General features: G+C 41.5%; 1 protein-coding gene across 1 annotated transcript in view; it reads right to left on the bottom strand.

Annotated features, from left to right (window-relative positions):
* LOC117757480 (synapsin-3-like) overlaps positions 1 to 26,208 on the bottom strand; it is a 100,362-nt gene that overhangs the window by 69,619 nt on the left and 4,535 nt on the right. Inside the window, exons 2-3 of the mRNA XM_034578674.1 lie at positions 18,507 to 19,087; positions 8,447 to 8,504 (exon numbers count right to left, since the gene is read on the bottom strand). Of these exons, the coding sequence (XP_034434565.1) occupies positions 8,447 to 8,504; positions 18,507 to 19,027 (579 nt within the window). The 5' untranslated portion in view covers positions 19,028 to 19,087. The remainder of the gene's footprint in view (positions 1 to 8,446; positions 8,505 to 18,506; positions 19,088 to 26,208) is intronic.

Below are 26,208 nucleotides of genomic sequence, written 5' to 3'. Positions count from 1 at the left end.
ATTCTGACATTCAAAATGAAAAGTGGCTGGATGTCCTTTTTCTTTCTCCTTCCCAATCAGGACGATAGGGCGCCGCATGAGCTTTTTCAGACTTGACAGTTAATGTGGTACATCAGCCTTAAGCTATAAAGCCGCACTAATTCATATATTTCTATTAGTAATGAGTCAGAGGTCGATGTTTAATATAAGAACATATATGCAGTTGACTACACTGAGCTTTTTAGTATCTTAAAGCTCATTGTTTTGGTTTTACCGTGCACGATTGTACTATTTTGTTCCAGTCCCACAGTTCTCTTCCACAACTAGCCAGTGAACATAGGATTTAATAAATAAAGAGTCAGGTGGTTCCAAAACAAAACGCTGCCCCCGAGTGATCAGACACGAAGAAAATCTGTGAATTCACATAACTGCACTGGAATCTTCAGCAAACCTCTCTTCTCTTCGCTAATGAATATTTTGTGATTTGTACAGAAACCTCACAGCTAGCATGATAAAGAGCAGCTGTCTAAATGACATGCTGCTGTACCTTGTATGCTTCAGGCAGTGCAACACGCCTCATACAGACTCACCAGCCTCCACACACAACAGCATGGATGGGGATGGAAGCAGATCCTCCAGCTGACCCTATATTCAACCCATCTCCTGCCAATTTCCATGGCAAATTAAGGCAATTTCTATCTACACATTCTCATATACTGTGATCATCATTTGAGACGTTAAGCCTGCTTTACCAGGCTTTACATGGGCTTTCATCTCCATGAAAAGGAAATATTATCAGCAATATTCTTTCAGAGATAAATTTCCCTTTCATCTAGTGCCCTGGCCCATGTAAACGCTGTATGGGGGAGTGATTCGGTTTTGAAAAGAATGCGCCAACGTAACAAAACTAGCTTTTTTTGCCAAGAGAGAAAGAATGAGAGAGAAAAAAAAACACCAACCTCTTTTATTCATTGTGTTGCTCTCCCAGAGGAAGAGCAGGGGGCGAGTAAATGCCGTAATCTTATTTACGGGACAACGAGGCGCCACTCAAACTCAATGCGCCTCAAGGACATGCACTTGGCTCCCTTCCTTTTCTCAGCTCCTCTCTACTGATACCCACCTCTGAAAGAAACATCTGTGTGCTCAGCAGCTCTTGCCTGGCTAAAAAGCCCTCTTAAATGAGTAATGCACCCAGACGCACTGTGAAACACAGACACACACATATCATTCATCAGTGCATCTCCTCATCAAATCCTATCTCCTCATCAAGTCCCATCCCAAACACAGAGGCCTACGGTGACTTTTGCTGTGACCAGATACAGCCAGAGAGCGGGCACCATTTTGGCCAAGGGCCAAGCAGTCTACTTCACCTCTGATTGGCTGGTTCTGGGTAAGAGGAGTGCTTACAGCTACTGTCATTGGGCGGTAATGGATGAAGTGGCTGGTGCGGGGCACAGGCCCAGAAGCCAGGACAGGAGGCTTTTCACAGCGCCATGGTTACCATCACGGTAACACATTCAGACACTTGTCTTGGAGCAGCTCTTGCCTGGGAAAGGAAAACAGGAAGTGATACATGGAAGAACTGCTTCCAGAGCTGATTCTTCCCCAACTGTTGACCTGCTTTGAGGCTGGTTTTCAGCTGACCTGTTAGCATGAACACACTCACAGGACACAGCATGGTTGCCATTAGGTATAACCACAGTCTGTTGTTTTAGCTTCAGCCATTGTCACTCCTACGGCTCACTGCTACCTAATTCATTTATGTGAAACACAATGATTTCTCTCTATCACAGGAGAGTGGCTGATGGAAATGCTAACATAGTGCTAATATACATACATGTATCTATTTAGAAGAAAGGAGCACCTTAGACAGGTAGATTATGGAGCCCTTATAGATCCTGACAGGTAATATTTCTTTATCTTGCACAAGATAATAACCTGTGCACACAAGATATGGATTTAAGGGGCTCTGTAGTGGTGCTATCCAAACTATCTATTATTTTTGATAGACAGTACCCTGTACCTGACACATGGGTTTGGAGTTAAATGCACCATAAGAGCTTTTGAAGAACAATTTCCGAGCCAGCCTCACTTATCACTGCATGCACTCTGGCCTCACTGCCATGTCAAGTGAACCTGTGGACGGTACAGTAAACACCACTCGACAGTAGCTCATTTGGAATCTTTGTGAGTATTTTTAGATGTGGACTTACTGTCTATACTGAGATTCATGTGGTTATGGTGCCTTTTGTTTGCTCCTGAGTCAAATAGTAAACAGGATCTTTGGTCCTTTCGCCCAAAAACAACTTGGAGGGACTGGTCAAGCTGCATTTCAAATATAATTTGCTGCTAAATATTCTGAGCAACGAGACAACTAATAAAAACAGAATGTTGCAATGCTTGCATTGAAGGTATTCGACCACTGTAAACAGGTAAAAATGTGTTACAATTCTAATTCAGTTTGAAATACTACAGGAGTTACATTCTGATTTGAAGCACTAAAAGAAGTTGAAGTGTTGGTTAGAGCTGAAGCAGTAAAATGGTTTGAATTGTCATATGAAGTAGATGAATTATGTGTTTCATAGACTCCAAATGAATGAATGAAAAAAACTTGGAAGGGTGGGACATGAGCCAAGAAAGAACCCATTAAAGTTTGGCGTGGATCTGTATCAGGGAGCTGATCCAGGAATTGTATAGCACTTTCTTTAACATTGTGAGTTAAGGTGTTTTTTGACATTTTCAACATTTTTTGACAAATCTGGCATCATATCTGGTATCTGCTTGATATGAGTGTGTGCAATTGGTGCAGGTCCATATAAAAATCCTTATGTAGCACATTTAAATGTGGTTTCATAAGGGGAATGTTGTCTTGGCGAAGGTAAGCACTCTACTGAGAGCTATTCTAGTTTTCAAATGTAGCTGCTGCACAACAGTAGGTAGTTAAATTCCCGTTTCACATTATTTCGTGACTACAGAAAAGCTCTGTTTGTAATACGTTTTTTTTAACCTGTTATTTATTGTTCAAACTGTTTTAATACAACAATGATGCCTGAGATTACAAGGTTGTGTATCTGAGGTGGACAACTCTGCAACACCAGGTCACACTCACAATTCACTGTCCCAGCTTTTAAGTCCATGTGTGTGAACGGCCAGATGAGAGCAGTTGAGTTCTCATTTCAAGAATGAAAAGTGAAAGCAGGTCAACTGTAGGTTAAAGTGGAAGAGAAAGAAACATTTAAACTGTCAGTTTAAAGTGTGAGAGAGGAAAGCAACTGAGGGGTCATTAAAGGTGTGAGAGGTGAAAGCAATTGAAATGGTGATTCATTCATTCAAGATGCAATTAAAATATGGGAATGTTATACTGTGGATACTCTATACATAGTCTGAATTACACTGATTGTAAGAGACAGCACATAAAGATTCAATACTAAAAGTACTATATACTTTATGGTAATGCTTTGTGATGATCATTAGGATTTCTAATTCTAAGGCAGCTAAAACAAGGAGCCACTGAAGGCACAGTAAGAAAATCTGTCTATGCAGATCTGAGCCATAATTAACTTTACTAATTGTTCCTCTCCACAGATGATCATTATAATCCTTTTATCATTGATTTTATTCCACTGATAGTTGGTCCCCGGTGGAGGGGCTGTTGATAAAAATTGTTTTCGTATTACGTGGTTTCCTTATTACGTGGTTTCCTTTCATTTGAAAATAGATGTTTTTCTCTGGGACATTATGTGTTCCTTTCACCTCCTCAACTCTTTATTTCCTGCGCGGAAAACTTTGACAAACACAAACCTGGCCGAGATAAAAATACTTTGAATGGGAAATGTTACACAAGTCCCACATTGTAGCGCATGTGTCATAAGTTGTCTGGCAAACTGTGAAATAACATGAGGTGAAGTCTGCAGGGCAGATGCATTCTGGTTGACCATGTCTGGATGTTTTAGTAATTCCTGATAAACTTGCTAGAATCACATACTGATGCAATTGAGAGGTCTGAGGTACAGTGGACCATTCATATGCACCACAGAGAGGTATTTGCAGCTAATTACTCCCACCTTGTACAACAGTGAAATAATCCATTGAGGCATTAAACGCTAAAATGTATGACAGATGCTAAATGTAGTCGGGCAACAGAAGGCACGAGGGCAGCTGGGTCAGTCAAACGTCTGAGAGGAACAATCTTAATCATCTGTCTTAAGCTAACTTCTACCCAGATGCTCTATGTCATGGGCAAATACAAGCCAAAAAAAAGGCTACGGATAACATACAGCCAACTGCCTGTGCGCTGCCATGACTGCAGCAGAAAGGACCGCGGACAGCGCTGAGGTCATGCGCCTGTCGAGCAGATGTTCCCCCGCGCGACCCAAAACCACACATGGTCCGGCAACGCTGAAGAACTGGCCCTTGTTCTTTCACCAACAACAGGCCTCTTCATATTTAACTGACTCATTTGTGCAGCCGTGTAGATTGCTGCGTCTCCGACCTGTAAACATTCAGATTGTCTGCAGAATATTCACAACAGACCGCCGTCATTTTGACAACGCCCAGCATCGCTAGCTGGGTGACAACATGAAGGGGCCACCGCCACTGTGTTACTCACATCCAAGACCCTTGAAAGGCATGGGAGGCAACACCTAATCCTCTAAGCTCTGGTTCTCTGGAACGCACCACTAGCCTGGATACACACACCAAATCTCTGGGTCTGAGAACAAAGTGGGGAGGATATGTTAAGATTACAAATTGGTTAAACTGAATTATCTTCAGCCACCTACTGTGAGATAAAGAAAGGAAATTTCTACCAATAAAATAGCACATTGAGTCATTCAGAAGACTGGGGTCAACACTTAAAGTGATGTTACATTAGGATTTTGTCACATTTGTCATCATAGAAATTAAAAGGTTAATTCTAAAATAGCTAAATTTGATACACTCAGTGGTTATACATTGATCTATATTTTGTGTTGGCAATCTTGAAGTCTATAACAGACATTACTGTCAGAGTGCGCTTGCACATTATCTCAATATTGCCACTTGTCATTCCTTCATTTTTCTGATCCTAATTTTTGAGGCAAAATTTACAGACATATGTGAAGAGTTGGTCTTTTAATCAAAATATTTGTTTGTGTTTTTCAGCTGCTCATAACTGAAATTATACTGTAGGTACTGTAGATCAAGTTTACTCCTGAATACTCCTGTAATAGACCAGATACCAAATATAAACTTCAATTTATGTTTTATATCATGTTTATTCATTAATACAAAATAAATGCTAATCAATTTAAAAGTGTGTGGGTAGTGGTGAAAGTTATTTAAATTGTTTGCCCTTCAGTCGGGTGAAACGATACAAAACCTCTGGTCTACTACTACGAAAACACATCAGGCCTTTCTGCTCTGTTTAAAATTGCACCAGTTGTTCCTCAGATCTTATTCTGGTGTTATAAATTCTGATGTTCAATTATCAAACCCTTATTGTGCCAATTGTCAGACTAGTGTCAAAGTAGGAATAAACAATAACTTTACAAAAATATTTTCCTGCTACGATCTTATAACTTCTCAGCTTAACCTTAACGTTTTAGCATTCCCATGACTATACAGCTCTACTGTAAGACTTGCTCAAACTTTTACTGGAATGTTCACAGGAGAAACAACAAGAGAATATATTTATCTCATGATGCAAATGAGTCACAGGCTCTGAATTCTCAAGCATGAGATCTGATGTTACATTTCTGGTTGCATGTCATCAAACTGTAAAAACAGAACTTGGACTGAACATATTTAATCTAATGTGATGAAAAAGCTGTGTTGTTATTCGTAACAGAAGAGCTCAAAGAACCACCAGCAGTGCTCCCATGAGCTTCTGTTTAGTGGTAAAAAAAGAGAAAAGAGTTACCCGGTGAACACGGGACCTCGGGCGTCTGCCAAATGAAACTTCAAAGTGGGTCATGGAAATGAGCGGGAATGAGCTACAACAATGGGCTCGCAAATTTGCTATGGGGCAGTGGCTGCGTGAGGTAGAGGTGGCAGGGCAGCCTTAATGAATTATCACATCCGAGAATCAAAGCTGCTCTCTCTCTCTCTTTCTTGCACACTGGCATCAGGCCTCCCTCCTCACTGCAGCATGACATGCTTGCAGTGAGTCCACAGATTGTACCTTATATGGCAGCAAGCACTGCGGAGAAGAGTTATGATGATGGTTTGGGGCTTATGAGCGCTGCTTCAGATGGCACACTGCATGAAGATGATAGTTGACAGGTTGCAAAGGTTAGTTCAATGTCCCCCCCCCCCCCAAAAAAAAGTCTTGTATGGGCAATAACTTAAACCAGATTCATGCACTCACGCCTACAATTTCATTTGTCAACACTACACCTGGTATTCTATTGGATGGGAATTTGACAGACTTGTTGCACAAAAAAATCCAAGAGCGGAAGAGGAGAGATCTGAGAGAAGAGTGTCTCATGCGCGCATAGAAGCAGCATCAGTGCGAGGAGATGAGCTGAAACTGGAGCGCAGGAAAAACTAAAAAACTAAAAAAATATCTGAGTGCACAAGAAGAGCAAATCTGAGCACAAGCAGGGGCTATATGAGTGCAAGCGCAGCGTTTTGAGTGAAAGCATGAGAAATCAATAAGTCCTGCCCTCAAACTGAAAGACCACACTCTTGAAAAAAGATATGGAAAAAAAACATAAATGTAAAAAGCACAACATGTAGCAGGTAAGAATAACTACGAGATTGTGGTGAGTTCAATGTCGGTGCCCTGTTTTTGAATCGGTGCAGGTTGTTGTAAAAAGTCTGCGTTGAAATTTGCTGGGTAGAGATGTTTCAAAGCCAGCAAGAAAATGGGATTGAAGAGAGTGGAAGAAAGTGCAACGGGCCTCTCTGCTTTTATTGTCATCCCCTAAAAGGGTTCATCTCAGCATGTCGCCTAGTTTTCCCACAGAGATTGGGTTTCCATCTTCCTCAGGCTCTCAGCGAGGTGCACACACATCCTATGAGGAGTCTGGCTGCTGTAGGCAATTAGCGAACTGACTTGTTAGCGTCAGTGCGCAGGGCATGTGGGAAAGAGGAGCCAACAAGATGTAAGTAGGTCAGTGGGCCTTTTAGCACAGCTCTGGGGGACTCGTATGGTCCCCCACAACATCAACTCCAGGGGCCTCTTTAACTCTGCCAGTTTTTATTGGGGTTCAATAACTGTGACACCTCAAGAAAAAAAAAATATATATACAAAAATAAATCACATCTCATAGAAAAATCTGGACTCACTCCTGCTGCCACCCCTCCCAGAGAGAGGATGTGACCACAACAGTAGAGAGTCGAGCAATGAGGCTGTAAAATCACCGGTCCAACTTTCTGTGGTCCCTCTTTCCTTCTCCCATAAAAACCCACCACTCCATTTCAAAGACAGCTCCAGTCTCAACAATGGGTTGCAGATGTATAACCCACCAGTTACGTGTGTTATCTACACACCGTAAATACTGCGTGTCTAGACTTATAAACATATTTGTGTGCACACTGAATTATGCAGAATTATAATCAAGCTACATTTGGGGAAATATGGTTCTTCGCTCCCTGCTGAGAGTTAGATGAGGCGATTGATACTCTCACGTCTGTTAGAGCTAGATCCAGGTGGCGATTAGCTTAGTTTAGTTTAGCATTAAATATGGATAAATTGAATAAAGTTTTGAAAGGATGTATCAAAACACTTATTGGATAAGAGAGGTCAGGGTAGCCACTTTTCAAATTCCCCGCAGTCTAGATTTCACAAGGAGCCTCATCTCACTGGGACAGTTCTTAAAATTCGAAAAAGAAAAATCATAAGTGGAAAAGTATAAGAGTGATGATGCACAATGGTGTTGCAATATAGAAAGAAACTATTTTTTCATACTGGTACACTTGTTGTGCATTGTCACTTGGTGAGTTTGTAATTGCATAATTTCTACCCCACGACTGGATATAAAGATGGATGACACATCTCCACTTCCTCCCACTTTACAAAGATAAAGCCCAAATAATTTGGAGCCAGAGGCTGCACAGTGGGGATCGTGGTGTGGAGCTGCGGTTTTGAGGTCGCGCCAAAACACGTGCTTGATCAATTGCGGGGCCAGTCTCAGCTGTCAGTTATATTTCCGTTTGTTTTTATAGCGCCAAATACGTAATTGAAAGCAAACTTGTGTACTTCCTAGTTTGGTCCATGTCCCATTAATTAATATGGAGGAGGCCTTTATGGCGATCCAGATGTTTCATGTCACTTTCATTTACAATCTTTATTTCAACCTCATTGCGTTTGATGAAAGCCAGTGGCAGGTATAGCCTGAGGATAGGTTTCTGACTAACCTATGAAGTTCACAGTACTAATCAATTAAAGGAAAGCAGAGCACTTAAAACATGTCGGGAAACGTTTATAGCTTTTAAACTATTAATTCAAATATTTCATTAGACAGAATAATTAAATGTACTGTACCTGCTCCACCCGGATCTCGTATTCTCCATTCAGCTTCTTCCCTCTGAAATACTTCGCCCTGCGTTGGAAAAAAGAGACAAACCGTTCAGGAACAGCCAAAAAATGAGATTTTCATACAGATTAAGAGTCTTTAATTTAGGTTGAGTCCTGCACATGTGTCATTTAAACAATGGAAATCAAGTTTCAAAGGGTGTAGTATAAAGAGAATGCATAGATTTCTGTGTGGATCACACGTGCACATCAACATGTGGATTCCTGCCCTGCACAAACAGTACTGTGCATGTGCTGCAAACTCTCCCAACAGTCAAAACAACCTTAAAATAACCTTTTGTTTATTTGATAGTAGGAGGGCTGAAATTTCAACAGACCTTCCAAAATACCTTGTGAGACGGACAAAATAATGACTCATATTTTCCGTGATTACAGAATCTGACCTTGCAGGGCTTCTAGTGAGCAGAATCCCTTGGCAAAGAATAGCTTGTGAAATAAAGTGCGTTTAATAAAAGGAACTTGATGATCGAGGGTTAGTCTTTCTGTTTTTATTTTCTCCTGTGATATTCTGACATGTGGTTTGTGGGCAAGGTGAAGCTGCTGCCTTGATATTTATGAGTTCGTATCAGAGTTTATTTTTAAGTAGATGTTCTAGATGCTAAGATTCATGATTTCAACAAACTCAACAAGAATATTCAGTATAAGGCAACAGTAAAATTGTGATTAGTTCTTTGCAGCAATATGTGACATGAATGTGCCTTGGTGGCTTAATTTATTTGGCGTTTGGAGAACATCTATTGTAGTTACATTGATTTCTGATTTCTTTGTAGTTTGCAGTCTGAACCTGTGCACTCCCTTATACATAGACTGTATATAAAGATGGATATAGACAGCAACCCCCAAAAGTGAAGCCAAATCATCTGGATCACCCCCTGGTGGCTGGCTTCAGTGTAGGTCCTAAAGCCTGGTTCTTCATGCTAGCAGATTAGACATAGACCCAAACAAGTCCAGATTATAGATTTTACTGTCATTTTAGGTTGTTCTTATCACACTGTTTGTTCAAGGGTTCAAGTTTTGCTAAGTTTAGCTTTAATTCGTTATTTGATGATATAAAAGCAATTTGAAACGTCATTGACCACTTAGAATTACTCGCAATTGGTCGATCATGTGTATCAGCAGGACTACATGGCTCTACACCACGATCACTACTGCTGTGTAAGATGAAGTGGAGCAACATCATCCAACTTTATATACATTGTGTATTGTCTGTGAGACAAACCAAGAGATATATTGTATGCTATCCCCCTGGGTTGGGTCAAATCTGGCTGGATTTCCCATTACTTCATTGTCTAGCAGTGCTGTGAGGCCGCTGTTCTTCGGTACAACAATTTTACAATATTACCACATATATTGTTTACCACGTTCACCACCTGCATTTAGCAAGTTGCCTAACATTGGCTCAATGGCAGTAAACACAAAGTACAGCTGGGAATCTCATTAGTTTAACAGGCATTTGGTCGTGAACCAGTGTTGCAACAACTTAACATCTGACCTGATAACGGCTCAGAGAGGGAGCTTACAGCTTCACCAGAGTTATTACAGTTCATGCCCTGACCATGAATGTTGCAATCCATTCAATAACAGTTGAGACATTGCTATCCGGACTAAAGAGGTGGACCCACCAACTGGCACCAACTTTCAGTCCTGTCTGAATTTCATCCTTATGTCTTTCATATTGGCACTTATGGCATGTTCATTCTCTACCAACAGATTCTGCATGTGAATGTGCAGAAGCAACAGAGCATGATTTTGGAGCCGGAGGCCTTTTGGTTTCCGTTTCTAGTTTGACCAATCACGTTTGAGCAGGCTTTGGTTGCCCACAGGTAAAAAGTCTTTGTGAAGGCAAGAGAGAGAGAGCACATTGACCGAAATTCATTAGTTATCTGCTTTTTAACTACGCTGAATTCATATGCAGATAGAAGTTACCAGAGATAAGCCACAATTTCGTCTGGACCTAAAACATCTACAAAACTATTTGTGTTTTGTGAGGAGAAAGGTTCGACTTGCCTGATTATAGAAACTTGTCAGACTGTAAACGGTGTAGAGCAAACAGAACACGAGTCTTCGCCCTGCTATCCGCTGTCAACACCAGAAGTCCCAAAATATTGTCTGTTGCCTCCAGAGGCTAATACATCATCAGATGATGGTCGTCCTAACCCTTTATTCGGGCACACCCACAATGTCAACCTTTAGCAGTCTTTTTTTCACAATGTAGTGGACCACCATGCTGTAAGTAAAAATGTGTTGGATCCATTAATGGCATGAAAACACCAACTGTTTTCACAGTGACAATAATACTTTGCCTCGGCCCAAAAACTCAAGCTTTCCCAAGTTCTCAAGGTTTTGCTCCTACCTTCTGTTAGGTAGACGCAACAGTAACACAGTCATTGTTTATTCATTATCTACATGTAAGGCCGTAACTATTGCTCCACAATGGTATTAACTGAGCTGAACCTTTCAGAGTAAAGGGCTGAAATTAAGTTTTATTTTGGAGAAACACCAAAACTCAACAGATACATATTTACCCTCTATTTGACTCACATGGTATTTTGACAGTGACATAAGAACTAAAAGCTGTAGACCTGTGTTAGCTTGTGGATTGAAGTTTCTCTAACACACATTCTCAAGCCATTATATTGCTATAGTTGTGTCCCAGTGCTTTACAAGCACTGAACTCTCACCCCTCACAGGAGAGGGACAGTGAACAATCTGTTGAGGGCTTCAGGCTGGAGCTGTGTGTAGTTGAGGACATGCTCGAGGCCTTCGGTTTACTGGGCCAGGCTGTTTTGGGGATTTAGAGTGCCTCTCAACTTACCCGCAACTAAACACATTTTGCTTTTGCAGCGTTTGTCCTCAGAGCCACTCACCAAACAAAGCCTCCTTTCTCCTGCGCTTGTCTTCCCAATGTCTGCCTATTTGTTTTTCATCCCCCTACATCTGTCCTTTTACGTCCGTTCATTATCATTCATTACAGTCACTGAGGAGGATCTTGAAGTTAACATCTCCCAGCTGTTGGACCTTAAACGTTTTGGGTCCCTTGCCGTCTCATTCTCTGTAATTTTGGAAGCCGTGAATCTTCGGCATGACTGACCTACATACTAGACAGGCAATGCCCCCTCTCACCCTGGACCACCGTCGCCGCCACCATGAAGCATGAGGCGGGGGCCTTCATGCTCACTTCCCAAAAAAATGAATGGTATGCATTTCAATATATTGCAAAACATGTCGTCACTCCAAGTGATCAATCTAATTTACAGGCTGCCGGGCCCTCTGGTTTGAACAAGCCCTTTACGCGTGTTTCAACATAAACATTTAGCTCCGCAAAGAGGTCCGGGCTTTCCTTCTCCCAGTCGTGCACACGCCCACTAAATAAACACCATGGAGCTGAATTCCTTTTTTACTTTTTAACCATGAGAAAATGTCCTGTTTTGGACCACTAATAGAAAGTGTATGAGTCATAAATGGAGTCAAAAACCAACTGCTCCTATTTGCATCCACTCTAAACTTGATGTTATGCTAATACTGCAGTATTTACAAAAGATATAAAATAAAGTATTACATGTGTTGGTTTAGTTAATGTTTTCTTCCATCAAGGACACATGGTTTCTAGTATTAGGAAACAGTTTGTTTATAATTGAACTGATAGTTATTGTCCATCGATAACTTCTGTTATTAAATGAGTTTTTCGGCCACTTTTAATCAGTTATTTGATGCTTCAAAAATGGGGAGAATGTCATGATTGACAGCTGAGACTGGCTCACGATTGGTTGAGGGCATCAGTGGGACCTAGATATTGCAGCCCCCCCACCCTAATCGCTAGCCTACTGGCTCTAAACGTGAAGATGCCAGCTTTCATATCCGGGATAGTTTGGCTTTCTGGATAAATGGAGGAAATGGAGATGCTTTGTCCATCTCTTCCATACACACTGTGGTTTAAATTCATATTTCAGTGGCCAAACAAGTGAATTAAATCACGGCCCATAAAACAAAAACAATGAACTTAAAGATTCTAAAACGTTGCTTAGGTCTGAGAGCAAATTATAATTTGTTAGAACCATTGCAACAAACAAAATTGTCAACTTGGCTGGTGAGGAGCGGGATGTGGGGCAGTCAGTGTGAAGCTCTGCATCTATTAAAATGATCCTGACATTGAAAAGAGGGTTTCACAGTCTGTTAGACGATCAAACATTCGACTAATTTTAAGTTGATTGAGCCCCACATAACTTCCCTCAGTTTTTGTCAAAGTTGCTGCAGTGGTAAAAGTTGAAAACAAAGTATCACTACAGGACTGCTATTAGGCCAGCACCATCCCTTGCAGCCTCACCAAAGTCTGACCAGAGATTTATGGGATGTGATGGTTTATGGATCAGGAAACGCTCTGATATGATCAAAAGAAATGGCGAGACTTAAGGGGACTACACTTGATTATGTACTTAGCTGTTTTTCCCTTTTAAGTAAGTTTTGAGAAAGTGCTTGTGCAATCTTGGCACTTTGCAGCTCATGAACTTTTGCCCCTTTCGCGAAGCCACAAGAAGATGTTCCACCTCTTCTTTGCCCTTGAGACGTTCAGCAGTGTGTGGGCTTCCTGCTTTAGACTAAACATGAAATTAAAACCCTCTTCAAATGGCTCAGAGCGAGCAGAGGATCACGCAGAGCTGCCGACATACACGAAGAACTAAACGTGTTTTGCCGAAGAAGGGCTGAGTTGAGCAATCGGATGCTCATATCTTTCAGAACACGGCGCAAAACAGATGGACAGCTTCTTGGCAAAGCGTCGCACATGTCAGCCTGAGAGCGAGGGAGAGAGGCGAGACACAGGGACACAGAGAGAGAAAAGGAGGGATTGTTGGTGGTGACGGTGATGCTCTCGGAGTCTTTGCCTCAGTGCTGTGTACTGCTATTGTGGATCAGTCATTGCTGGAGGCCAAGCCTGTCAAGACAGAGCACCGTTTCCGCAGAGACCTCAGCCTCTCTGCTGGAATGCCCAGGAGGAAATTCAACCCAAAGGCAAGCAGGGATGGACAGACGGACGGACACCCTCCTCTCTTTCTGCTTTGATGCATGTTCATATGTCTGAAGGACAAAAATTGAGCCTCTTTGCAACAGATCAAATGTAGCTGTGTGGTTTTCTTTAGGCCCTGACAGAGAATATGTGTTGGCGGATGCTTACAAATTGCTGAAGCTGTTGATCAGTTTGTCCTCCAGATAGAAACTATTCTGTCGGCTACTGTGGCCCAAGTCAAAGCCGTAACTACAGATGGACGACAGAACCCCAGTTTTGATTTATGGAAATATGTGAAAAACATAGCACATCTGTTTGACTCCTGGAAGACTTTGCCCAGTGGTTTAAAAATAAAAAAACAAGATTACATCTGGAATCACTACAGGGCCATAAAATAAATTACAACTTTGGCCAGTGTGGTTTGATTTTGATCTGAACTATTTATTTTCAGCAGCCCTGCGCAGAGATTTCACCAGAGAAGCATTGCACAGTTCACCTACTGTAATTCCCAATGTGCCTAAATCCACAGCAGCGAGAGGACTCCGTTGTCCCAAAAGCAGGTTTCACATTGTTCCTAAAGCAAACACTGTGACAGAGAAGGCTGACACCATGACACAGACACGTTGCCAAAGCAGCAGCCAAATATTTGGTCTTTTTTACAAGTTGCACTTGTCTCAGGAGGCCGAGCATTAACTGTTTAGCTGCTTCTTTCGCACCAGACCTCTGATTCTGAAGTGGCCTCTGAGTATCAGTGACATTCCTATGTCACACAAATTAACCGTCAGGGAAGCGACTCGGATTAAGAGACACTTTTTGAGCAATTTAAAATGACCATGAGGCAGAAATTGTGCTGCAAGGCTTACACTGCAGTACTTTACTCCTGAAATAAGGTATTAACGTTTCTCTCTCACAATGATGGTCCATATAATTGCCATCAATTCTATTGTTCTTTTTAGTTTTTTTGCAATCCAAGAGGTTTCCAAGGACTAAACTGAGACAACTTTGCCCCTATATTTGTTTATCTTTAAATATTTTATTCTAAGATTTGATTGATGAGTTTTTAAGCTTTACACTACCCAAGCCCCTGGATATATCAAGGATTTAATAACTCCCTATGAACATGCGCGCCATCTTAAATCAGCTGTCTGTCTTCTGGTTTCCTGAACCTGATAGGTGAGTAAAGACCACCATGCCCCCAAACTGTGAAACGATTTATAATCTCTGGATGGATTTAAAGGTTTATATCTCAATTTCCATTGCTCCTTTATTGTTGTTTTAGCCTCTTGTGAAGCACTTGTGACTTCAAGTTTATTATTATTATTATATTTTGGAGGATTGGCAATGCATAGACACAGATCATTGGATTACTTGTCATGATTCTCAGGTAAACTCTGGATTTACAGGAAGCATTTTCCCTTTCTTCAATTTTAAGTGCGTTTATGGACATTTATTTGTGATGCACATCAGCAATAATGATATCCTTGAAAAGTGTAAGTCCCACTAAATCTAAAAATATGTGAATCATGACTGTGTGTTGACAGTTTAAGGAACTTATGACCCAGTAAGTCTTTTAAATAATTGTGCAGCCTTCATGGACCATGTGTCAAAGCCACTGCTGCTGCTACAACTGTTAACTGTGTCAAAGTAAGATAATTAACTTTGGATTGTTTTAAGAGAACCGACAAGCATCCATCTCATAGTGTCTTTGCTTCCCATCACTACCTTTGCACATAACCTTCAACTCTCCTGCACACCTCTATAGGGAGGCCCCCCTCGCAGTTTGAAGTCCTATGATCTAAGGTTTGAGAGGGGTGACCTTGATTTGCATAATTATGTCAATGCCGGTGATAATTATTACTTTCAAGCTGCAGTTGCCCGTTGTTTAAATGGCACATCTGCTCCAGCAAAGCTTTAGGACGACGTCCCTGAAGTCACACAGTCCAGGGTGGTTGATGAGACTAAACAGAGGTAGGTGCAGCTTTCTCTGGATGAAGGATGAAGGGCTCAGTTCGGTTTCACTCGCTCTCTTCCAGTGAGAGCATTTACATTAATATGGACACACAGCGCAACTCCACTAAAACATGTGGACTGATGGAGATTAACATTAACATCCACTCTTTATAAGAATCATTTCAGTGTAAAAAAAAACATCTGGCTTCTACTGAGAGGAGCTGCTGCTGATTCCAGATCATCTGTACACTCAAACTCTGCTAGTACCTCAGATAAAGCTCAGATGTTATCAGACATCACCATCTGCTGGTCACAGCCCTTCACTTCCCCAAAGAAACACAGCATGAGAGGTGACAAGCATTTCTCTGTGAAGCTGTCACTGAGCTACAGTGCCACTCGGTGGACAAAATATGGAACAGTCCGAGTAACAAATCCAATCCAATCTAATCCAAGCTGATCTTTAATATACATTATTTTTAAATGCGATACATATATGTATCTATATATAAATATAAAACAATGTCAACAGTGATAAGTTGTTACATGACCATGACATTTGCATAACATTGATGAACCTTTCTCAAAAGAGAAAAGTTAATGTGAAACATCCCCACCAGGCATGTTGTAAGACACGATAGAATACTCTGCATTGAATAAAAGAGAGGACAGAGAGGATTCTTTCACCCTTCAGACGAATCTAAGAACAGGTTTCTAGTGTGAAAGGAGCCTATGTGAGTTATAGTTGAACAAAATAATAGTAATCAACTACGATATAGTGCAATTCAAGAAAAAAGCACCACCAACTATGACATCATAAATGACCATATAAATAAATAAGGATCTTTTAGTCCCAGTCAGAAAAAACACAATTACAGCTGCGTAGTTGTATCCCTCTGCCAACAAGTCTACATAGACTTTTTTTTTAGACTCATACAAGGCAGACTTGAGAGATCATGTTCAAAGGGCCAATAAACATTTTGTGAGGACACTGTGACCTTGATCTTTGGCCACTCAGAAGGATCCGAGAGTCTAAGTGAATATTTTTACCGAATCTGAAGAACTTCCTTCTTGAGATATCATGTTCACATGAGTGAGACGGACAGAGGGATGCACAGACAAACAGACAGACAACCCGAAAACATAATGCCTCAAGCCACTGGCTGTCGCCGGCGTAGAGGCATAAAAAAGGCATAAAACATTAAAAGGTCCAGAAAGGTAGGATTTATTGCAGAGGTGCTGCACTGTATTACATTATACTGTACATGTCTTGCTGCTGCAACCATAACAGCTTCACAAAAAGGACTTTTCCTCTTGTTCATTTGCTGAAAAAGCGACCGACCCCTTCACTTATCAAAGCCTCCATTACTCTCTCTTTTAAGTAATTGAGTTTGGTGAGGTGAATAACAACCCCTGCTGTTCTCTCAAGAGTGAGGACACTCCCTCACAGCGTCTGAATGAGCCTGGACGCTTCAGAGGGAGGATGATCCCCTGATGAATCATGTCCGACACACCGGGATGTGAAGAGGAACGGGGCCCATTTGGGATTTCAGCCAGCCGGCATTAAGAAAAGAGGCCGCCAGGCTTTTCAGAAAATTGAGAGCAATTTCTGTGGCTTTGACACGGCTGACAGCGGGGTGCTTTAATTTAGTGATCATATTTAGACCGAGGCCTAATCTCCCCACTGAGCCGCAGATACAGATGCTTTGGTTCATAATGATCCCCACTAATTCAGTAAATAAATTCAAAGCGCTGGAAATAGCTAATAACAGTTTCGCCGAGGACGATTTACCGGCAAATGTCAGGCTACAGAATAACAATTCATGAAATGGAAGAGTGGTTTATCGATTCAGTAAGACAAACACCGGCAGCGCAAGAAATCAATTCAGCGGCAGCAAAAGGCAGCTGATAGCAGCCTCTCACATGTGTGTGTCGTGGGTAAAAGATGGAGTCATCTCTCCTCATTAAAGCTCATTTATTAGGACCTTCCTCTTGTTACCATGACAATTTTTACTCCAGCACAAAGAACCGTGGCCTGACTCGGCTAAAGCCAAGGACATACAAGTCTGTTCCTAACAATACAACCTCTCACACCTTTTGAAACTGAAACTAAACTTTTTTTTTGTAATGATAAAAATTGCTTTGGCTAAACTAGCTCCAGTCTGAGCTAATGGGGGATGTGTGGTAGTTTTTTGTTATTCATACACAAATAGATAGAAATAGCATATAAATCCCCCTTTAGCCGGGAGACAACTTCTTCCTCCTGACTTTTCTTCTGAAGTCCTGTTTGATCATGAATGTGTTCCACACAAAAAAACTGAAGAAGAAGAATATCAGGCAAGTTCTGTGAGATTTCAGTTCTCTGGATCAACCCGTGTGTGTGTTCTGAAGATTATATGATTAAAAATCGGTTAAATCTGTCATCATGTCTGTGGTCTCCCACGTTATTGAATCCTATAACAATCCTCTAGTGTGTAGCAGCCCAAAGCTAAGCTAACATCCTCCTCCCTCTGGCTACGTACTTAAAACACATGTATATGCAGAACATCATTTTGAAAAGTAAAAAATGATAGCACACCTGTTATTTCATAACCCAACAGCTATAATCCACACAGGTTCATTCAAACAAAACCTGGAGATAAAGGACTGAAAAGAAGTGCTCAATTATTCCGTTTCATACTTTGGAAACAAAGGTCAAGCTGTCATCTTTTATTTTCCAGACACAGATACTAAGAGATGTTACGACCAGTCGGTGAAGAGAGAAAGTGAACTAAAATGCTCATGGCTCTTTGTGATCGTGGACATTTTTACTGGAGCCAAACTGAACTGGAGCAAATTTGGCACCGGATGGAAGATAACTCCCAGTTCAGTTATTTTTCTGTTGAACCATGTACTGATGTGAAACAAATCCTGCATCATTCAATTCATTTATAAGACAGCTTTGTGTGATTTTTTTGGGGGGATATGAGCAGCAGGGTTTATAAAACATGCAGCAAACGGACTATTATGTGCTCAGCGAGCCACCTCCACACACGCTAACCCCATGAAACTTCCACTCACCAGTCTGTGTGTTGATCATCAATCACCAGCAGGATCTTGGGCTTGCGTATGACAGGCTTGGCTGGCTGACTGTTTCCTGCAGCGGCGCCATCGGCTGATGCTGCCGCTGATTTGGCGTGTGCAGCAGCGGCAACGTTTTGGGCCATCTGAGCACTCTTCACCACGCTGGAGAAGGAGCTGAGGAAGCTCCCTGCACCCAGGCCTGGAGCTGAGCCTGAGCTTGAGCCTGAGCCTGGGCCTGAGCCTGGGCCTGAGCCTGAGCCTGAGCCTGGGCCTGAGCCTGGGCCTGAGCCTGAGCCTGTGCCTGTGCCTGTACCAGAGCCCGAGCCAGAGCCAGAGCCAGAGCCAGAGCCCTGGGTCTGGCTTGGCATGCTCGGGGGCTGGCGCCTCTCTGTGGCCGGGGAGGCAGGCGTGGAAGTGGATGAACCAGGAGGAGTCGGTCTCTGCAGATCCATCATGTAGCCATTGGGGAGGTTGGCCACAAAGCTGCTGTCTGATAGGCGCCGGCGAAGATAGTTCATGGTGATGGGCTGGTGCGTCTGTCAGGCCAGAGGAGGTGAGGGGGAAGAATGACTGAAATCCTGCACAGGAGACAAAAGAAGGGAAAACATTATAATCAGCTCATATCGGATGATTTATCTCACCCCAACTCTGTTTTAATGAAAAATATGTCATACTTAAGCTGCACAAATCAATATTTTTCAACAATGGGGAAAAGAAGTCTACATTATGTGAAAGCTGTTTCTTGTGGTGATAAACCCACAGAAAATTACTACTCAACAGTTCCTCTAAGCTCTTAGGAGCGTTTTAGCACTTGTCGGCTATTTGTTTTGGTTTATAAAACCCACAGGTTAAACTTTTTTAATTGAGTTTCACTGCTCTAATTACACCTGATTCTCACCACAGCAGGCAGCTGTTTGGTGCAAAAACAAGAATCTTCCCCTGAACCCATATCACACAGCAACTCTGACAAACTACTAGTTAATGATCATATGTGGAGCATTTAGTGTGGCAGCTACAGAGACCGTTTCATTCAGGAGTAAGTGGAAACCAAAACAGAGCTTAAAAAAAGTGAATATTGAACTTACAATAGTCAAGAGGACTAAAAATATGACTCAACATAATTCCTAATGTTGCTTGTTATTTGTTGTATGTGTAAATGTTCAGGTGCCTGCCCGTTTACTACCGATCAATTTTACAAGGACGTGATATGTCACTACTGTGTTCACCGTTTCTTTCTACTGCCCCCAAGTGGCCAAACAAATCAATGAATGCATGAATAAAAACTGTTTAGATTGTGAATATTAAATTAAAAATGTTTTTACATATTGTCCCAATTACTCGTAGCATATTGCTCAGGGTGGAATTTTGTAACACAAATTAATTTTGTACTGATAAAAATAGATAAACAAATGTGATGCTTCTCCATTTCCTGATTCTCACATTAATTAGCAGACATGGGAGCTGAGGTGAAAAGAGTGAGACCCGGAAAACATTCAGATGCAAATGCAAAACAATACCTGCTGTTACATTAATTGTGTTTTTCACTGTAGAACCTGATTTGCATAAGGCAAGTAACTCAGTGACAGAGCAGTGACGATGCAAAGTTGGAACAGTGATTCACAGCTCATTTGGTTGTACGGCAGACAAAACCCCTGTGGGAGAAAGGAAACCGTTATATAACACATGGAACCCAGCGTGGCGGAGAAGAGACATTCAAACAGATTAGCTATCAAACTGCAACGAAGCAAAGAAGTCCCTTAAAGCTGATTGAAAGTGGGACACTCTCATAGTAAATGGAGCTTGGATGGGATGAAAGTGCGTTTGTTACTGAGGCGCCACGTCTCAGGCCGAGGTGCCCGGTGTTGGGAGCAGGTGTGTTTTTCTAGTTAAAGGGGGAGGAGGGTCTAACATGTCAACAGCGGGAGGGAAAGGATGTGGGGCAATCACCAACAGGAAGTCTTTGCATGAAGTTGTCGCTTCTGTCTACTTGAACTCTGCTGGATCTGTGGATCTGACATCTGAGCTCCATAGAGGATGTACAGCGTTAGCTTGTAAGTAGCATGACTGATCACAGCTGCTCTGGCAATAGTGCTGTGACATTTCTTAGTCCAGTACTGCAGCGATTACCAAAAGGGGAGTTTTCTTGTCTTGCTCCAGAAAGAAGTCAGTGGTCTGTGGTTACATAACAGAGGCCATGGAGCATAGACTCTGTAGCCCCCTGTATTGATTACCTGTAATACCACTGACCGGATATCATTTATAGGTTTCTGTGACTTCTTTCAGATTTCACTGACGAGGTGTCCTTAGTTTGTATGTATTTGTATGAATTGAGTTCAACAGCATCAACAAATTAAGTTTCTTTTTGTCTCTGAAACTCAACAACAACAAAAAAGACCAAAACCAACAATGTGATAGTCCATCTCTCAATGTTCTCTTAAAACGTCTCCACCCTGTCCAGGGCCGCTTCAAGGGACATTGCAATAGTTCTATAACGTTATGGTGCGAAACACGGCTCCACTGGGTCATCAAACCAGGACTAAACACAACACTGACATATTAGGACCTCATTAAGTTGTTGTCAGTTGTGGCTAATGTGTATACATCCTGCACACGCAACATTAGGATGTGAAATCGTTGTTCTCGCTACCTGTAAAATAGAAGAGGGTACAGGGCAGGGCTGGGCTGGGTGATATGATACGATTAATGAACGAATATTTAATGCTCTCAGTGAGAGGCTATAAATTGTCGGTTTTGATACATTTTCGGTTAATTGCCCAGCCCTACTTCAGGTGAACTGCTAAGTCAAGTGAATTCTTTTTGGAATTATCACAACAAATGACCCCTTTTAAATGACGTGAAAACCATTTAAGACACAGTTAGTGAGAAACTATGAATTATTAAACTGCTCTAAAATGGGTCAGAAGCATCTGGCATAATTTATTGCAGACTATTTTTAGCTGATGATTAAAACAAACTTTTGCGGAGCTTGTGTTAATGCTAATGACATAAACATGTCACTCAGTGCAAAGTTGAGGCTCAATGATGATTTCATAGTTTCTGAACAGTGTCAGAGCTCTGAGGCACAAATTGATGAAGACTTCACTACAAAGGCAACACCGAACCAATTCAATCATGGTTTTGCTCTTGAAAGTGTATTTGTTGTTAAAGCTCAGAATATTATGAGAGTAATCCTTAAATACTTGAGTTTGGGGATTCAGTGTTTTGCCCAGCAGCTATTCAGCGAGGCAGATGCTTGTTGTCACAAAGAATAACACTAAAACAGGAGATGCAGTTTGCCTTCCAGCAGCCAAGCTGTACCGCCGACCTTATCCCTGAGTGAAGGGGCTTCCCCCCTGGAATAATGCCTATGCATCAACCACCACAAATCTCTTAGAGATACTAGCAGGGCTCAAGACAAATCATAGAAAATTGCTGGCGAACAGACAGAATAAAGATGAAAAAACAAACAATAGCAATTACAGTCACAGGGTCTCTGATTGCCAGCTCGGCCCTCTTTGTCACGACTGGATCCCATTGGACAGATAAGGGGCTGTCTGCTGAAAATCACTATCTTTACACTTTTGCTGGCACATTCCCCACTTTCACAGCACCTCTTAAGCTGCTTTCTCTCTGAGTCCGAGCACAGCTGCCTCCCAGCTCTACCTGCAGTACATCCAGCACCGTGAGGAAGCTGTGAACCCTGTGACCTGGTGGCAGACACGTTTAGATGGACACCAATATTCAATGAAGACAATAGTCTGAATAAGACACTGTCATGTAAACTGCAATTTCGGATTACATTTACCTGAATAAGGTCATACTCTGAATAAACAACAATTTTGGAGTGGATCCATAAATAGTTTTTTCACTCTCTTCAACATTTTATGATGGTCCGCATTTTCTTTAATTACTCATAGAATTCATGGATCTTAATTTTTATTTTTATTCTTAGGAGACTGATATTCATGAGTGTGTGCTATTTTTATACTGATGCCCATTGTAGGTCAGAATAAGGTCAATATTTAGATTATTGGAGTCCATGTCAACAGAGACAGGTGTAAAAGAGTTATCCACATATTTCTGATCTTTTAATAATAACAACCTAAGATCCATTTTAAAGAGCTCGCTGGGCCTCAGTGTGAAATGCAATAGAGAGGATGTGACTGTTGGGTCAAATCATATATTTGATTCTCCATATTTCTGCATATCACCCAGATGGTATCCTATGGCTGAACGCTGATTAGTGGTACAGTACAGTAAGAGGTGTATAACGGAGAGGTCCTTCAACTGTAACAGCAAACAGGATTTGGCTCAGCAGTAATCACAGGCTTTGTTCAATAATAACAGTGGAAGAGCAGGATAATGTCACAGCACACTCAGGGACCCCCTGCTGATGAACAGTGTGTGTGTTTTTCTATATATATATATACATACATACATCTAAAATTACATATATAAGTGATGAAGACAGCACTAGGGGGATTGCAGCTCACTCCTGTTGGACAAATGTTTCGCATCCTCGGTGCGAATCTGTTAAATCTATCACATATTCTGAATTGCTGTTCTGTGAATTTACACGTCACAGCCTGGTGGAATCACTGAATAATTAGTGAAGGGAAATGCAGGAGTTTCATCCCATCGTCTTTGGCAGTGTAGCGTTTGTGTTTCCCACCTTTCATTTCTGAATTTTTCAATATCTTAAATATGCATTTTCAAAATGTACAGTGAATACACCAGATACTGATTTTTGTAAATGATGTGAGGCACACTTGAGATTTGAGACTGACTGCAGTTGGTTCCGCAGTAATGTTCGAGCACCATCCTCTTGTGAAAACTATCTCACACTCTGTATAAAAATATAGTTCGTGTGTATTTATTTTTGGAAGGATGGCAGATTGGTGGTGAGGTGCAGGGAATAGCCTTATTTGGAGCTGTGGCAGATTGCTGCACATGGAATAAAAGTAGTGAATGTGGCAAAAAGGATAAGACAGATAACGGAAACCACAAAAAAGCAGGGTTTTCATAAATGTGGAGCTTCCAGTTGAAATGAATATTCAATTTCCATTAGGTGATCAATGGAAAAGAAGTGTCTCAACAAATAGAGTTCAACATAGGTTCCAAAAGTAAGACTTAGCAAAAGCTATGAGACTGTGAAATAATATTATACGCTACCGCAGAAGCCACAAGTCTGTATGATATCAACTGCATTTAAAGACAAACCTGTTTTACTGGTGCTGTCAAGGAGAAATACTACACTACCCACAATCCTAAGGTGTAAAATTGACGTCTCTGACTGGTGGAGCTCGCTGTTACCATGGAAATGTTACCACGAAAATCACGTCGGCTGCTACGATCAGATTGTTCACCATTACATCACCTTTACCTCACAGCGACCCTGATTTCCCTTTTAAACATGCTGCGTTTTTTTAAGAGAAGAGAAAAAGAAAGGTGGGGAAGTCATTACAACAAGGTTAAATTCAAGAAGAAGCGCTGGAAGTCGTTGGAGAGGGATAATTAGCAATGTCTATGGGGTACGTGGTTCCTTCCCTGGTACCTTCATCTATTTTCAGTTTTTTGGTAACAATTCATCTCGTAGCTGGTCGGCCTGATTCGAGACATAAAATTATTCTAATAATTCAAATTTCTGGAATGTCAATTGAGAAAATGATTTGGAAATTTACTTCCAGAACCAGAGCCGTATCTATAGGGATGTACTGTAATGAAAAATACGCATAAATGTTAATCGGAAATGATTTAGCATCCTTTCTCAGGCTCTTAATAGGAACCTCCACACACCCCACACCAAGTCAATAACACACACACACACACACGTTTTAACACTGGTAAACTGTAACGATCTTAACTGTGCAGCATGTCACCACGAGCGGTCAAACACAGCTTTTATTATTCATGATGAGTCAGAGCAGAGGGCCGCTGGACTCAGGTCAATGTGAGGATGAACGAAATTGAAGAGAGGCGGGAGAGCGTGAAGACGGAGAGCTGGGACGGGAGGCAGCATTCAACCTGCCCTAAGGCATCCTGGGAGATTACAAATGAACGTGTGGGGCTTACTGCCAGATAGATGATCATAGATTCCAGTACAGTGAAAACGATATGGAGTAAAAGTGTTCTTGATCGTGAAGTCCTGTGAGCCGTTAGTGTATCGCAATACCTTACTATCAGAAATAATTATATAATTTTGTAACGCCATCCTGCCCTCAGACTCTAAGAATAATGAAAAAAGGAAATTGAGATATTTTTGTGTCTGTCCATTGTTTTTACCTGTAGTCTGGTTTAAGATTATTAGTTATGTTTCTTTTGAAAACATATTCCCAGGCCTCATATGAGCCTCCTCTTATCTTAGGTATTAGAGTCTGACAAACACAATTTAATTTAATGAGATTATTTCTGTCTTTAAGCAATGCTTGTCAATCTAAACACGCCCTCTAATTTGTCTGACTCACTGGCTGTAAAGTAGAATACTGGTATAAGACTGCTCTGGTTGATCATTTCAGGCGGCTTTCACTGCTATTACGACAATAAACCTGCAATTTAAGTTTCATTTTGATATTCATGGTTTACTATGACTTTTTGTGCAAACGTTCATGGTCCTAGAAGATGACCACGTGAAGAGACTCCAATCTGCCTAAACTAATTTGCAAATGCTTGCATGCAAGCTAATAAACATCACTGTGTAAGCATGTTGACATAAAAGTAGTAGATATGCACTGAACTCCAGTCCAGACATTTTCCTGAAAAGTTACGGATATTTTCCTTTGAATCATCTTGTAAAATGTCAGAGTAAGAGATAATTACCAGAAAATTCAAAAGCGAGAGAGTGGGCGAGTTAATGACGTTTCTAACATGTTACACAACCCCTTCCCCCAAAAATGCCATGCACATTGAAGAAGCCAACGAAGATGCCAACTTGCAAAGACTATGAGATGTGCTGTAAATAAAAACACTACACGTCATGTCCTTCATGCTCTACTCAGGCGCCACCGCTCGCCTGAATGTTCTGGGCATTTTTCTGTTGTTGTGAATGCGTCTGACCAGGACGATCTCCTGCTGCGTTCATCATGTGTGAAAGGCAAACTCCAGAAAACACAATTTTCTGTACATTGTCTGGAATTCAAACAGCGTACCAAAGCAACTAACGCGGTTCATATTATTAAGGGTTAAAGTAAATATTTACTGATTATTTCTGCCTGAACATGGGTGAAGCTAAAACTACAAATAGCTTCCAGCTATAGCTTATCATGACTACAAAATCCTTTGACTACGTCATACACTGCTCCTTGTTCATATACCACATGTAATAGCATCTTCTAAACAGGTATGTTTGCTCTTAACCTCAGGTACATTGTGGTGATAGAACAATCTGTCTGATGAGCCGTGGTGTTTTTGCAGTCGCTGAGCAACTCGATCCTTATTTTACCTTTGCGAACAAGCGATGCAGAAATCCAGCCACGCAACACAGCACTCGTACTTTACAGGGAACAGTAACATTATGACTCATCGTCCCTGTGTGTCTGGCGCTCTGCCCCCTTCTTAATGTTGCTACAGGGAGTGCACCAGGAGGCTAGATATCCCTTCTATAAAGCCTTTGTCTGACAAAGTGTCATCGTCATTACTCACCATTAATAATCGAATGGTGTTTGAGAAAATGCGTGTGCAGGTATCATCAGTAAAGATGATG

Source organism: Hippoglossus hippoglossus, chromosome 23 (assembly GCF_009819705.1).
Source record: "Hippoglossus hippoglossus isolate fHipHip1 chromosome 23, fHipHip1.pri, whole genome shotgun sequence".
Lineage (NCBI taxonomy): Eukaryota > Metazoa > Chordata > Actinopteri > Pleuronectiformes > Pleuronectidae > Hippoglossus > Hippoglossus hippoglossus.
This window is presented reverse-complemented; position numbering and strand designations above follow the sequence as displayed.